This window comes from Hemicordylus capensis, chromosome 4 (genome assembly GCF_027244095.1).
Source record: "Hemicordylus capensis ecotype Gifberg chromosome 4, rHemCap1.1.pri, whole genome shotgun sequence".
Lineage (NCBI taxonomy): Eukaryota > Metazoa > Chordata > Lepidosauria > Squamata > Cordylidae > Hemicordylus > Hemicordylus capensis.
Window position 1 is genome coordinate 105,151,813 of NC_069660.1, and position 13,458 is coordinate 105,165,270.

General features: G+C 38.1%; 1 protein-coding gene across 13 annotated transcripts in view; it reads left to right on the forward strand.

Annotated features, from left to right (window-relative positions):
* Positions 1-10,520, forward strand: part of SGIP1 (SH3GL interacting endocytic adaptor 1) — a 221,250-nt gene extending 210,730 nt beyond the window's left edge. For all 13 annotated transcript variants that reach the window (XM_053246554.1, XM_053246556.1, XM_053246549.1 and 10 more), the window contains one exon: positions 903-10,520. In XM_053246554.1, coding sequence (XP_053102529.1) covers positions 903-925 — 23 coding nt within the window. In that variant the 3' untranslated portion in view covers positions 926-10,520. The remainder of the gene's footprint in view (positions 1-902) is intronic.
* Positions 10,521-13,458: the final 2,938 nt, after the last annotated feature.

Sequence of the window (13,458 nt, forward strand, 5' to 3'; positions counted from 1 at the left end):
AAAATACAATGAGGTGTAGTGGCCAGAATAGGAGCAGGGTAGACTGAGTTTCAAATCCCACTCAGCCATGAAGCTCACTGGGTGATCTTAGGCCAGTCACTAAGATTGTCCACACGATGTATGCTTACCCAGCTGGGGGCGGCTGCAGGAACTGACCTGCCTTCCCCCACACAATTCAAGCCACTGTTGGGCTTACCATCACTGCACATTCACACAACCAGGGCGTGGCAGCTCCCAAGAGTGGCAAAGGAATGAGAGGAAAGCAGGCCACGGCCTCCTGCATCTCAATCCACCACACGACCAGAGGCTGGCTCTGTGTCTGACACACGGCCAGTTACGTAGGGTGCGCTCGCACCCTTCTACCTTGGAAATAGCCCAGAGGGAAACCTCAGGCTAGCCAGCAAGGCAGCACTGGGATCAGCCCCAATCCTGGTGCTCCACATGACCAACCCTACTTAGGAACATAAGAACAGCCCTGCTAAATCAGGCTCAAGGCCCATCCAGTCCAGCATCCTGTTTCACACAGTGGCCCACCAGATGCCTCCAAGAAGTCCACAGGCAGGGGGTGAGCCCTACAACAGTAGGGCTGTGCAAGCTTCGGTAGGGTTGCTCATGTGAACAGTCTCACTATCTCTTAACCCAGCTTACCTTACAGATTTCTTGTAAAAATATAATGCGGGGGGGGGGGGAGATAACCTTGTACTTTGCCCTTGGAGAAAGGGCAAGATGACAATGTAAATCATCATTGATAACAGAGGTTCATCAACTATTTAGGCCTGTCTCTGACTCTGTAACGAATTAATTACAATTTTAAATTACCATGAGCCCGTTTATTAAAAAATAATGGTTTTTACAAATTACATAACCTTTTATTTTAATGCACTTCATTATTTTCCCTGCAGGGAAATATCTGGCAGATAACTAACAGAAGTTTATGCAAGTATGTGGAAAATCCATATAGCTGAGGACTGCTGTGGATGGACGGGTTTTATATGCTGTTTGAGGAAAAACTAACTAAATCCTGTACTTGGGATATTTCTCTTGGAAATGTCAGCAACTTTCAACACTTCTCCCTCAGAAAACTACGTTGACCAGTCCTACAGTATTTACTTCTAGATGTAATATTGTTAATGTTTTAAATTGTAATTATTGTATTTGTAAATTGTACTCATTCCAGTAAGGCTGTATTTTGGCAGTTAGACACTTGAGTTTTAGCATTTTACCATTCATGAAATGGGTGTAATTTAAACTGTGGTATATAAATTTAATAGTAGTACTGTTGAATGAATGGCACAATGCTTTCAGAGGTAGATAACATTTTGTCAAGATATACAATTTGAATACAATGCTAATAGCTGTGAGAAAGGGGGTGCCTCGAAAAGGAAGTTAACTAGAAACCTGCAAAGGCATATGATTTTTCTTTAGTCTTTATTATGTCATATAAATAGTTCCAAATAAACTGGTCTCTCTTTAAATATACTGCTAATTTAACTCCAGACCATTTCAATAAATTTTGAGGTGGTTATATAACTTATTTCCCAAAATGAAACAAATGTGAATTGTTTTCACTTTTAACACTTTTTCATATTTTCGCCATATCAATATCAGCGTTTCCCAAGAAGATTTCCACACCCCCCCCGCCCGATAAACTATTAGAAGTGCCAGCTAAGATGAAGCATGTACGGAAATCACTTTTAGTTCCTTTTCAGTAGTCTGACCCAATACAGATGGGGAGATCGAGAGCACCATCCACTAGAAACTTTCTCATGATGCAAGCCCTATTGAGACAAAAATGAAAGCACAGGCCGTGAAGCAGTTCCAGTTACTTCATTAAGGCTTGCACAGGATAAGCTTCTGGTGGGTGATGCCCCAAATAGGCAGTATAGGACATACAACAGCAACTCAATATTTCTCTTTATGACTACAAAGAGATATTGGGTTTTATTTCAGCAAGTCTCTTGTTTTGCAAGCATGATTGCTTATTTTTTTTACAATACTATTAGCATGCAGATTTCTTGCTCCAAAAACTTTGCATTTCTTTTTCAGTCCGATTCTAAGATAGATGAGGGGAGGAAAACCTCATTCTATCAAAGGATGCACACCCACAGCAGCTCTGCTCTCACTTCTGAAGTGGTGTATGTGTGTAGGTGGGATTTTCATCGCCCTGGAAGTGTTCTGAGCAATAATGTTCTTGTGTAGCAATCAGAGATGCAACTGCACATTGTTCAGAGCATGTCTACGGCGAAATGGAGATAAGTGAAAATTATCTTCCCATGCTCAGACACCTGTGCTTCAGAAACAAGGACACACCCACTGTGGGCATGAATCCTTTGGCTGCATTTACACAGCTTTAGTCAGGACTATATATCACCACCACCACCCATATAAAGGTTTGTAGCTTGATAGACAGAATTATTGGCTGAAAAGCTCTCAAGCTAAGGAGAAGAGAAACCCAGAGTTTTTGTGGCAGAACTGATTGCAGAATCATCAATAGTTCAGCTCTTCTTAAAATAACCAATTATGTTTTGCTTAAAAAAATGTTTAGGCTTCAAGTTTCTAATCAGTTGTGAAGTATATCTTATACCTATCATGAATAAGAGCATAGCTTTTAAAACAGGGATTCTCAAACTTGGGTCCTCAGGTGTTATTGGACTTCAACTCCCATAATCCCCAGCCTCAGTGGCCTTTGGTTGGGGATTATGGGAGTTGAAGTCCAATAACACCTGAGGACCCAAGTTTGAGAATCACTGTTTTAAAACAACAACAACAAAAAAGGTCAAATGCCCCCACATGGCTAAAATGATTGTTAGGTATTCATAGACAATGTTGTTTTAGTTCTGTGGCATTTGTGCATTTGGCAGTTACACTTGCAGTAGGAATTATAGTAGGAGCTCAGAGGGAGAACCATGAAAAGGCACAGTGGAGTTGTGCAGAGAGTCATGAGACTAGTGGATAGTATCCATATGGCTTTTTGTGTGCATACAACTAGTATTTTTGTAAACTGAGGTCTAAATAGGTTGGCATCCAACTGTCTCATTTGCATGTGAAAATGGCTGTGCTTGAGAAGCAGCTATATCTGCATGAAAACAAGCAGACAAGAATAGAGGCTTCCCTGGAAATCTGGCCCTGTCTCTTCAGAAATAAGCACAGGAAGACTATGTCTTAGAATTATAGCAGCTGAAATTCTGCCTATACCAGAAGGGAGAAAACAATGGAGATAATTCCACTTGTTATGGGTCTTGGATTAGAAACCTGAGGAACTAATTTGGGCAAAGTATAATGCACAACCAGAAACCCTTGTACCACTGATAAATATGTAAATGTTTATTTTGTGAATTGCTAGAACTCTGCATGGTTTAAGATGGAAAACTAAGCTTTGTCTTCTACTTTGCATTCTAAAAGGTTGCACTGTTAGAAGTGTATCTGATCCTTTTGTGTGAAAGTAAAATTGGCCTGCTTATGGCACCTAGTGACATCCATTGTTGCGAGGCCCATTACAAAACTGGAATGACAGAAAGCAAGTTTTGCTACATTAATTTTCATTTGATTCTCAAGCATTCCAGTTACCAGGACGTCCCACAGTTTGGAACTTTGAGAAATGTGTGCAAGTTCTAATGCAAAATTTGAACTCTCAAAGCTCTAATGATATCCTTCATGTCAAAATTCAGGTTTGAATTAAAAGCTTAATTTCACAAACAGCACACAATTTATACACCTGAAAAGTATTTATTTACAAGTCAACTTTAAATGATAGAAAGAAATGCATCTTTCAAAAAGAATACTAAGAGCAAGTAAAAGAGCCTGTAAATATTTGAACTCTAATTAACTCCAGAGATAAATATGTTCAAACCTAATAAATTTGTCACATGCATAGCATGGCGCTATACCCAACTCAATATCAGGTAGATGTACAGATTCTCAGAACATTAGAACACGATCAGATGAAAAGGGCTTTTTTGTTTTCTCTGATTTAGAAAGTATAGGCTACCTACAGTTGTAGTTCCCACATTTAACCCAATTCACAGTCAACTTGTCCTCGATGCATATTTAAGTTCTACCTCCCATGTGCTGCAGGGTGTCCAGTGTCAGCTTCTGCCAGTCCTGGAGATCTCTCCACATACTCCCACACAGAACTGTTGAAAGTGCTGACCCACCACCATTGCATCTGTTGAAAGAGGAAATGAATATCTGTCCAGTCATTTTATACATATGAACCCCAACCAATTTCTTTACCCAGACGCTTGTAGTAAAAGCAGCTCTTGTACAAGCTTCATTTGTATTTCTGTTTTACGACAAACAGTGAATATGCATAGTAGCCACAGGCTTAACCAAGAACTTTTAACTGAATATTGATCCACACTCTAGGTTTATTGAAATATCGACCACATAATGTAAGATAGGTGACTCATTAAAATCAGATGCTAAGCATTTGTCCTAGCAAAGGAGAGCATTAAGTGAGAACATTAATGTCACTTTGAACTTGATACTAACTTGCACTCTGATTCTGGATCTGTTTGTTTAGAAGTAAGTGTTGTTGCTTTTAATGGCACTTACTTCCAAGTACATGTTTTTAAGATTGTGGCCTTACATATAAAATCTGGATCACAAATATCTATTGGATCAACACAGCAAAAGGAAATAGTTTGCAAAATAAAAAGGGCATTCTAAAACAATTTTTCTAATGCCGCAACAGCAAGGCAATAACCGGCACAGGATAACCACTGATGGCTGGAAATCTATTCCTTCAGTACTGTTCTGTGCACATCATTTTTCTACTAGCTAAAACATAGTCTCCTGAAATGAAGGCACTAGCTTATACTGGTGCATAACCTTTGGTACTTCTGAAGAGTCTCAGCCTAATTATTTGTATAGAATCTTCAAGACTCCAGTCTTGCTAAGGAACTGACAAGAGGGCATCTTGTAGAGGATTTGTACCCAGTTCAGAAAAGAATAATTAAGTTATATTCTGCCCATCTTAACTTTTCATATTTGCATTGTAAGCTAGATATGACTGAAGAAAGGACTGAAGAATATCCGAGCCAGCTGTCATGAATACATTTGGGGGGAGTATATAGAATCAATGTTTTGCTACTAACTGCTAATTAATCCTTCTCCTGGGTGTTTTTCACACTGGGCTTTTATCTCACATCTCCTCCAGAATGGAGGGTGTGCATTCATGTAAGCCAGATTTACCCCAAAGTCTCTGAAAGCTATCAGGGAGCACTTCACACACGATTCATGTTTTCATTGTGTGTTAAGAGTGTAGCCCAATTTATATCCAAGGTTTAAAAAAAAATCCACTTTTTGCTTGGGTTTTGGAGGGCAACTTCAAACCCTCATTAAAGCCTCGCATTAAACTCGTGTTAAAGCCTACTGTGTGAAAAACATCATGAAGGCTAATTCAAGAAGGCCTTCAATTTTATAAATACTGTAAAAAAAAAAAGGATTCAAAAACACAGCATGCCCTTCAAGCAAGCCATTAAATTGGAAGCACATATTCCTATTGCATGCAAAATCTCTAGGAGGAAGGAAAACAGTAGTTCTTAAATGTGTTAAGTCTACTATCTTTTGCACACTTGGGAGTAAGCCCCACTGAAATCTGTGAGACTTGCTTCCATAACACATACCCAGGATCTGGCTGTAGGTTTTCTAAAATAAGATTATAACATTAATTATTCTTATACAAAATTGAGATTACATTTCCTGTAAAGAAATCCAAGGGTTGGATGAGATGACCCCATTCTCTTCATAAGACCTACTGCATGAAGAGGAACTAGCGTGTGCCTCCCCAGCCCCACCTTCATTGCCCCCACAAGGACAGATTTTCCAGTGTTGGCTTATGCATGATTGATTGCCAGAGGGTTTCCCCCCCAGGGGACTGACCTTGTGGTTTTGGCCTATGCATGTAGGACTTTAAGTCATCTTCTGACATTTCATCCTTACAGCAATGTGTAGGGTCAGTGAAGGAGCTCCAACTCCTCTCCATACAATGGATCAGATCTCGGGGGAGGTATCATTCATTCCTGCCCAGGTTTATAAACCATTAATCAAAATCCAGCTTGTTCAACACAATTAGTGGAGTGTCTGGTCTCTTTTTTAATGCACTATCACATGCAATATATAGTTAGCCATTTAGATTTTAGTGAGCCCCCCCCCACTTTTTTAAAAAGCAAAACAATATATCTTTTCTTGTCAATCAATCAATCAGGATTTTGCTTTCATGATGTAATGCAGGGATATTTATTTAATTCATGGTTCTTTGTAGCATAACCACTGCATTTGAACTTTTTCATTTTAGAAGCAAACAAGCCAATATTTTTGTTCTTAGTACTATGCCATACACTACCATCTTTGTCAGCCATACCTTTTGCTATCTGCTGTGGCAGAAGAGCAGAACACTCTGCCATTTCACATCAACTTTGTTCGGTTTAATTATTCAGGATGATCTTAATAGCTATACACATTCTTCAGTGCTCAAACTACTATGAAACAGTACCTTAAAGTTAGTGTCACGCCTTTTAAAAATCATTCCTCGATACATTCCTTTGACATGAAAATGCTTGACCTAAAAAAGCATCACCCGATAGGAAGGGGTGAGGGTTTTAATGTGTTGCTTATGAGGTCTAGGCATTTCAAAAAAAAGTAAGTATTGCTTTTTACTTGGTACATGGTCTTTGGTGCATAGACTATATATGTGGTGGACATGAGTGAACCTTGAGCTTACACTTGCCCTGCCTTTACTGCATGTAGAATGTCACATGTGGCATGGTGTCATCCATATGTATGTATGCCTTGCTCACACTATATACCCACTCCATTTTGTGGTGGGAAGCTCCTCACATGTGGGACACATAGGTGTGTACAGATGTACACACACACACACACACACACACACACACCCCTACACAGATGTGTGTATAGAAACTCACACACTACAACAGTGTAAATACTGAATACTATACACATTGGGGGGGCACATCTGAGCCTGAGATTTGCTCATGTGCCCTCTCATGTATCATGTCTGTATCCCAGCAGCCTATGTGAACAAGTTCCATCTTTCAATTATATCTTATGAGATGTGAACTCTAGTTTTTAAAGAAGTTAGCTCTAATTCTTTGGGTTTTTATTGTAAATAATTTTCCTTGGAAGAATACTGATTTCTTAGGAATAAGCCAAAGTAAGCACCATTGGCTAAGGTATCCACATTTTAAATTAGGATGACCCTACAATGTGTTTGCTGAAATTTTGTCTGCCCAGAAATATGTATGTTTGTGTCATTTATAGGCCATTTTCCCAATAAATGGTTCAAGGTGGAGTACACAATTAACTATTTAAGAGGCAAGTTTTCAATTGACCATGGATCATAACCACTTGGTTCCATGAATACACAACTTTTTTGTTGCCACCTACTAGTCAGGGAAATTATATCTGAGAAAATCCTTTTAAAAACTGTAAAATGCAACAAACCTAGCTCTATTATTTTCCTTCCAAAACTGCTATACTTAAAAAACACTTTTAGCAAAACTCTCACAAACATTCTGAAAAAGCTAGCTACTAGAGTGCACTGAGGTATCAAATAATTGTGCAAATGATATCTTTTGACCAGCCTCCATAATTAAGTGTACTGTATTTACATGTATGCAATAAGGAAAAGTTGGACCTGAAACTGTTTTACCCTAAAAGTGGAAAACAGATTTATTTATTTTTTTGAAATGTGATGCTTTTGCTCTATAAATTTGAAAAAAGAAAAGCAAATGCTGATGACAATGGCCCAATCGAAATCACTGCACGGTGAGCATCTTCTGAGCCTCCCTGCAACTTTTTCCAAAATCAGCGTCATGCACTACCAGATAAGCTACCCCTTTAGTGGAGGGGGCATGTCACAAGTGGCCTCTCCAACATGGCACAAAAAGCCTTCTGTTGGAAACAAAAATTACCCTAAGAACCCTGCTGTGCGAACGCTAACTCTTGCACCAACCAAATGGGACTCTCTGGATCCCAATCAGTTCATGCGCTAATCTTGAACAAGTTGCAAAGAGGGAGACACCTCTTTAATTACCCCAGTGTAAATGTTTTGATGGTGCTTTCTGAGATTCTTCTAGCACGAGAATTACATGAACAATCACTACTATATCTTTTTTATGAACAACATTTTAAAATGGCTGGATCATGATGAAAGGCATCAATATTTTTAAACAGCCTGACAAGAAAATTGAAATAATTCTTTTACTTAAAGGTTTCAAATAACTGCGGTGACAGCTTCCCTGTCATCTCATTCCTGTTCCTCAATTTTCTACCTTTAAAGTAGCTTAATAAGAAAATCAGCATTTCTCTCTGTATACAACTTTATTAGAATTAAGTACATTATAGCTCTGCAGATATAGATAACTCTGGAAAAGCTCAACTGTTTTTTAAAACTAAACAGTACAAAATGCTGTCAGTCAAATGTTCGAGATATACTTGGGTGACGAGTCCATTAAATATGTTGAAATGTAAACTTATTTGTTGATTTTAAAGTACATTATTTGACATGCTTTTCCTTTTAAATTATTCATTTTGAAGCGTATAATGATAACCAAAATGTGTAATTACTTTAAAATGCAATATCACCATAAATAATATTTCTTCTGTGAGGAAAATTCCAGCCTTTGTCTATTTCAAACCTGGAATGGTTTCCATGCAAGTTTACTATAAGAGTCATTTTTAGTGACACTTGACATCTTTTGCTGGTCAGTATTTTGCAACATTAAATGTGGTTAGAAATAAACAATAACACACAGCAACTGATCTCTTTCTCAGTCTTCAGAAAGAATCATAGTTGTTGCTCCTAGATTCTTAATTTTTATTTCAAGTGTCAATTTGGATGGTGTTCAAAGGTTTACACATGAGCAGGATTTCACAACAGGCCAAGCAGTATGTGCAAGTCTAGAATTTGCCTTTTAGTGATATGGGGAATGTTAAAAGTAAATAAATTGTATCTCAAATTAGTGTGTAAAAGAGATACAGCTAACTCTTACTAGAGATGTGCATTAAACAAATTTTATGATTTGTTTCAAGCTTGAAACGAATAGCAAAATCCTCAGATTCATCAAAAGAGTGGCCAAAGCCGACTGTTTCAACAAAGCAACCTCAAAACACTCAATGTTTCAAGTGTTTTGAGTGCTATTTTGAGACCTATTTTTCTGAGGAGAGCTGATCTACCAATTGGGGTAAGCAGGTAGAAAAGTCCACTGTGGCAGTCCGATGTGCTATCTAGGACAGAGGCCTAGTCTACCCATCTCACGTGGTGGATAGACCAGCTCTCTACTCCAAACTTAGTGCATTGGTCCACCTAGAAGGACTGGTCTACCTTCTGACCTCAACTGGTAGACCAGCTCTCCTCAGAAAAACAGACCTCAAAATGGCACTCAAAATGTTTTGAGTTGAAATGGGGCTGTTTCATTTCGAGATCAGAACAGGCCTGTTATTTTAAGAGTGTTTTGTTTCAAGCTCGAAACACTTGAAATGGCCAGTTTTGAGCTTGAATTGATTCAAGCTCAAAACAATTTGCACATCTCTCACTTTTACCTCCAAATACATTGTTTCCCAACTGGACACCTAAGAACTCATTAGCAGTGCATTTTCAGAAAGTAATTTATGTCTAATGGCAGAGAAATTGTTTGTTTGTGGTGCATGTTTTTAGTTTACAGGTTCAGACAAACTAAAAAGCTAAACCCCAACCCTATCAAACGGCTGTGCACATGTTTTCAAAGGCACTATGTACTTGCATGCAATTAAGCATGTGTATAAGCATTTGCAGGCCTTGAGTCTTAATTCTCTGCTATTATTTCAACCCTAAAATAAATTTCAGACCTGAATTAGATCCCCTGTGTTTTCAGATATCAAACAATATCATTTTATATTTTGAAAGACCTTGTGTATAAACTGTTTATAGATATTTGTGGACTTAAAATATACATGTATATTTTTAAACATGTAAGTTTAAAAGTCTGGACTTCTCAGTCTGTGTGTGCAATGAAATATACTGTCCCTTTAGTCTAGTTGGCCCCGTTTACTGCTTAGTCTGTGATGAAAGCTTTGCTGCTAACCTGACGGTCTGAGAGGAACATTGCAAACTATACAGTATAAAAGGTTTGCTGCATCAGAAACTCTGCAGCAAAGCTTTGTATCTGAAACTGGTACCCACTGGTAACATGAATGTGTTGTATTGACTTGTTGAAGATAATCATAAAGCCACATATTTTCGATGTTTCTTTCCTTATAGATTAGAATACAAATGTCTATTTTTTTTGTAAATAATGATTTTTATAAATGTAGTTCCTTCATGATTTCCCCCAATCATCCATTTCACAAAATCCTGAATATGCAATTATTTATCATACATATTATACAACAAATAGGGTCCCATTTCAGAGCAAAGTTTATTAAATTCTATACATAGGAACAAAATGAAATAATAAATAAGTTGTAACTGAAATGTGATTTTGCCCCTTGAAAATAAATAAGAAATCTAAAATTACCATTTTATGTCTGATTATTTTTTCTTCTTATATTTGCAATATTCAGTAAAAGTATCTAGTTTTTCAAGTGCCTACAAGAGTTAGAAAGTGTATATAGGAACATCGCACATATGAAAATGTACAAGGAACGAGAAGAGTGCCTGCCACAGTACAATCATTTAAACGCAGACCTCATACATGAGAAGAGGGAAGGCATGGAGGGTGATGGAATCTGAAAATGGGAGCCATGGACTGATCTGAAGTGGTGGAAGGGAAATGTGTATAGAGGTTTTGTGAAGATGAATACAAATTAAGCAGTACAAGTATCGGGTGCACATAGGATAGGAAATTCAATAAAAAGGTCTCACACAAAAAACAGACTGGGTTTAATATGATTTAAAACAGTAAAACAAGAGCTGTTTTGAATACAGAAATATAGAAAAGATATGTAAAAGGGGCCATGAGAGCTGAGATATTTTAAAATACGAATAAACTTTATATATTGAACATAAAAAAGGAAGGTGTGGCTGTCAGGTGAAGAAAGCAAACCAAGCAGCAGAAAGAAGAATGGAAATCAGATGCAAAATAGAAAAGTGGGGGGGAAACCCTGCAATAATCCAGATATGAAGCCATGGAACAATTTGAGAGAGAACAGAGTGGATTCTGCAGAAACTGCCTATATGCCAGTGGATAAATTGTAGCAACAGAAAGCATCAGGAGTAAAAGATAAAAAGGAGCCAAACATTACAACTAAGTTATGTTCCTTTGATATAATTAAAAGATACAAGTTTGAGGAAACTGGGATTCCAAACCCTGTTGTGTCACGTAATACAGAGCACTTTATCATGTTGCAACCATTTCTATGTTGCAACTACTCTACATCCTTGTGCGTGTAGACCTTCACGTGCAGATATGTGGCACAGGAATGGCTTGGAGGTCTTTTGGAACACCTTGCATGTTTTTCTTTATGCAATGCATCATAAAAGGATTCACATATCTTAAACCAAAATTACTGTATATAGTTTCAGAAAAGACATAAAGGTCATTCTCACAACCGGCTATACCCAGGCAGGGCTGCCCTACCTGTGTACATCCCAGTTTGAGAAGTGCTGATCCACAAAAGGGTAGCCTGGGTTTTTTACCGGGCTAACAGTGGGATAGAGGGGTACGAATATGCTCCTTTACTCCACTCCCCATTGGTCTGCCTGCAACCTGAGAGTTCACAAAGCCAGGTGGCAAGAGTGCCCAGCAGCGGGGGAATCCTGCAGTGCATTGTGGGATGCTGGAGGACTTCCTTCTCTGGCTCCTGGCTCTGCTGCTCACCACGGCACTGCTCATGTGTCAGGCAAGGGTAAGGGAGACCATGTGTGGAGATGCAGGCAGAAGCCTGCCTCACCACCCACCCTCCCTAGTGAGGTTGTGAAAATGACCTCAGAGTGCTTTGCCATTTCCATGGTACAAACTACACACCTACTTACACAATGATTGGCCTCTAGTCATTAAAACTTATTCAACACTTAAATATAAACTTTTCATTATTAATAATACTGTATTTTTTAAAAAATAGATATTGTATACCAATACAATATGTATTTTTAATAGTTTAAGTATTGTATCCACCCCTCCAGTACACTACTGCTCAGGGTGGCTCACAACATTAATCACTTAGATACAATGTAAAATAAGACTAAATAAATTAAGTTAGACAAGTTAAGACCAGGCTAAAACCGCAATTAAAATTACAATTTTTTTAAAAGTTTCAAAGTAAAAGTTATTTTTAAAAAGCTAAAAACTGAGAAATCATTATTAACGATCATCAATGCTGCAAGGGATACCTTTACTAGCTTCTTTGTTGTTGAGAAAGGCACGGTAAAAGACTGCAGCAAAGGCAAATTATGATGATTCACCCTTTGGAGCTGAGGTTCAAAAAAGTACGGTTACTGGGATGGAGGCAGGACCCACACAGCAAGTTCATGGTAGAGTTGGTACTTGACCTCAGTTCTTACAGCTTAACACTCTATGCATTGTCCCAGTTAACAGTAACTGCAGCTGCTTTAATCTATCGGGATAGAGGCTAGTGAAATGTTTATGGGCAATGCACATCTTCTATAGTTTCATGTTTGCTGTTTTGTGTTATGCTTTCAGGTTTCTTTTAGTATACTTTGATTTTGCTGGTTTTAAATTTTGTTTGGATGATTGCTTGTTTACCGAAGAGTGGGGAATGAAAAATAAATAAATTCTTAGGTGCAGATATCTGCCGGCGACCTTGGAGAACTGCTACCCGTCAGAGAACACAATACTGGATTCAATAGAGAAATTGTCTGACTACCTTCATAAATTATATATCGTCATAAATTATATAGTAGATGGGGATACAAGAAAATCATATCATGTTTTAAGTTTGAGAAAATGATCAGACATCCATAGATAATTGGCAGAAAACCCATTAAAAATGTAACTCCAGTATGGACTGGTGTTTTATCCAGAATATTTACCTGTTAAACTTGGTCAGTCAGTTCTGGTGGGTTGCCTCCTGGCTGGGTACCAATTTTCAAGAAGGAATATCACAGGGATCCAAAGAATTAGTAAGCCATCAGTCTAATTAATGCAATGACAAATACATATACCAAATATTAATTATATATATTTAAACAGACCAATATATTTAGGGAATCATGGCAAACTGGCTTAAGGGAAAGAAGGATAACTCTAGATCATGCTTTTGTATTGGTCCATTTTATATAGCACACCTCAAGTAAATATACATTGTGTGCAGAATCTGTCGATTTATGCCCTGCTTTCAACACCTTACATAGGAATCACCGGTGGCACAAACTGCTATAATACTAAAAGGAACTAATTGACTTTGATTTCTTTAAAAACCGCTCTCTAGTCGGGCAGCAACATGAGAATGAGAACTAGCCACTGACTAACAATCAGGATGGATTCAGTAGGCAGG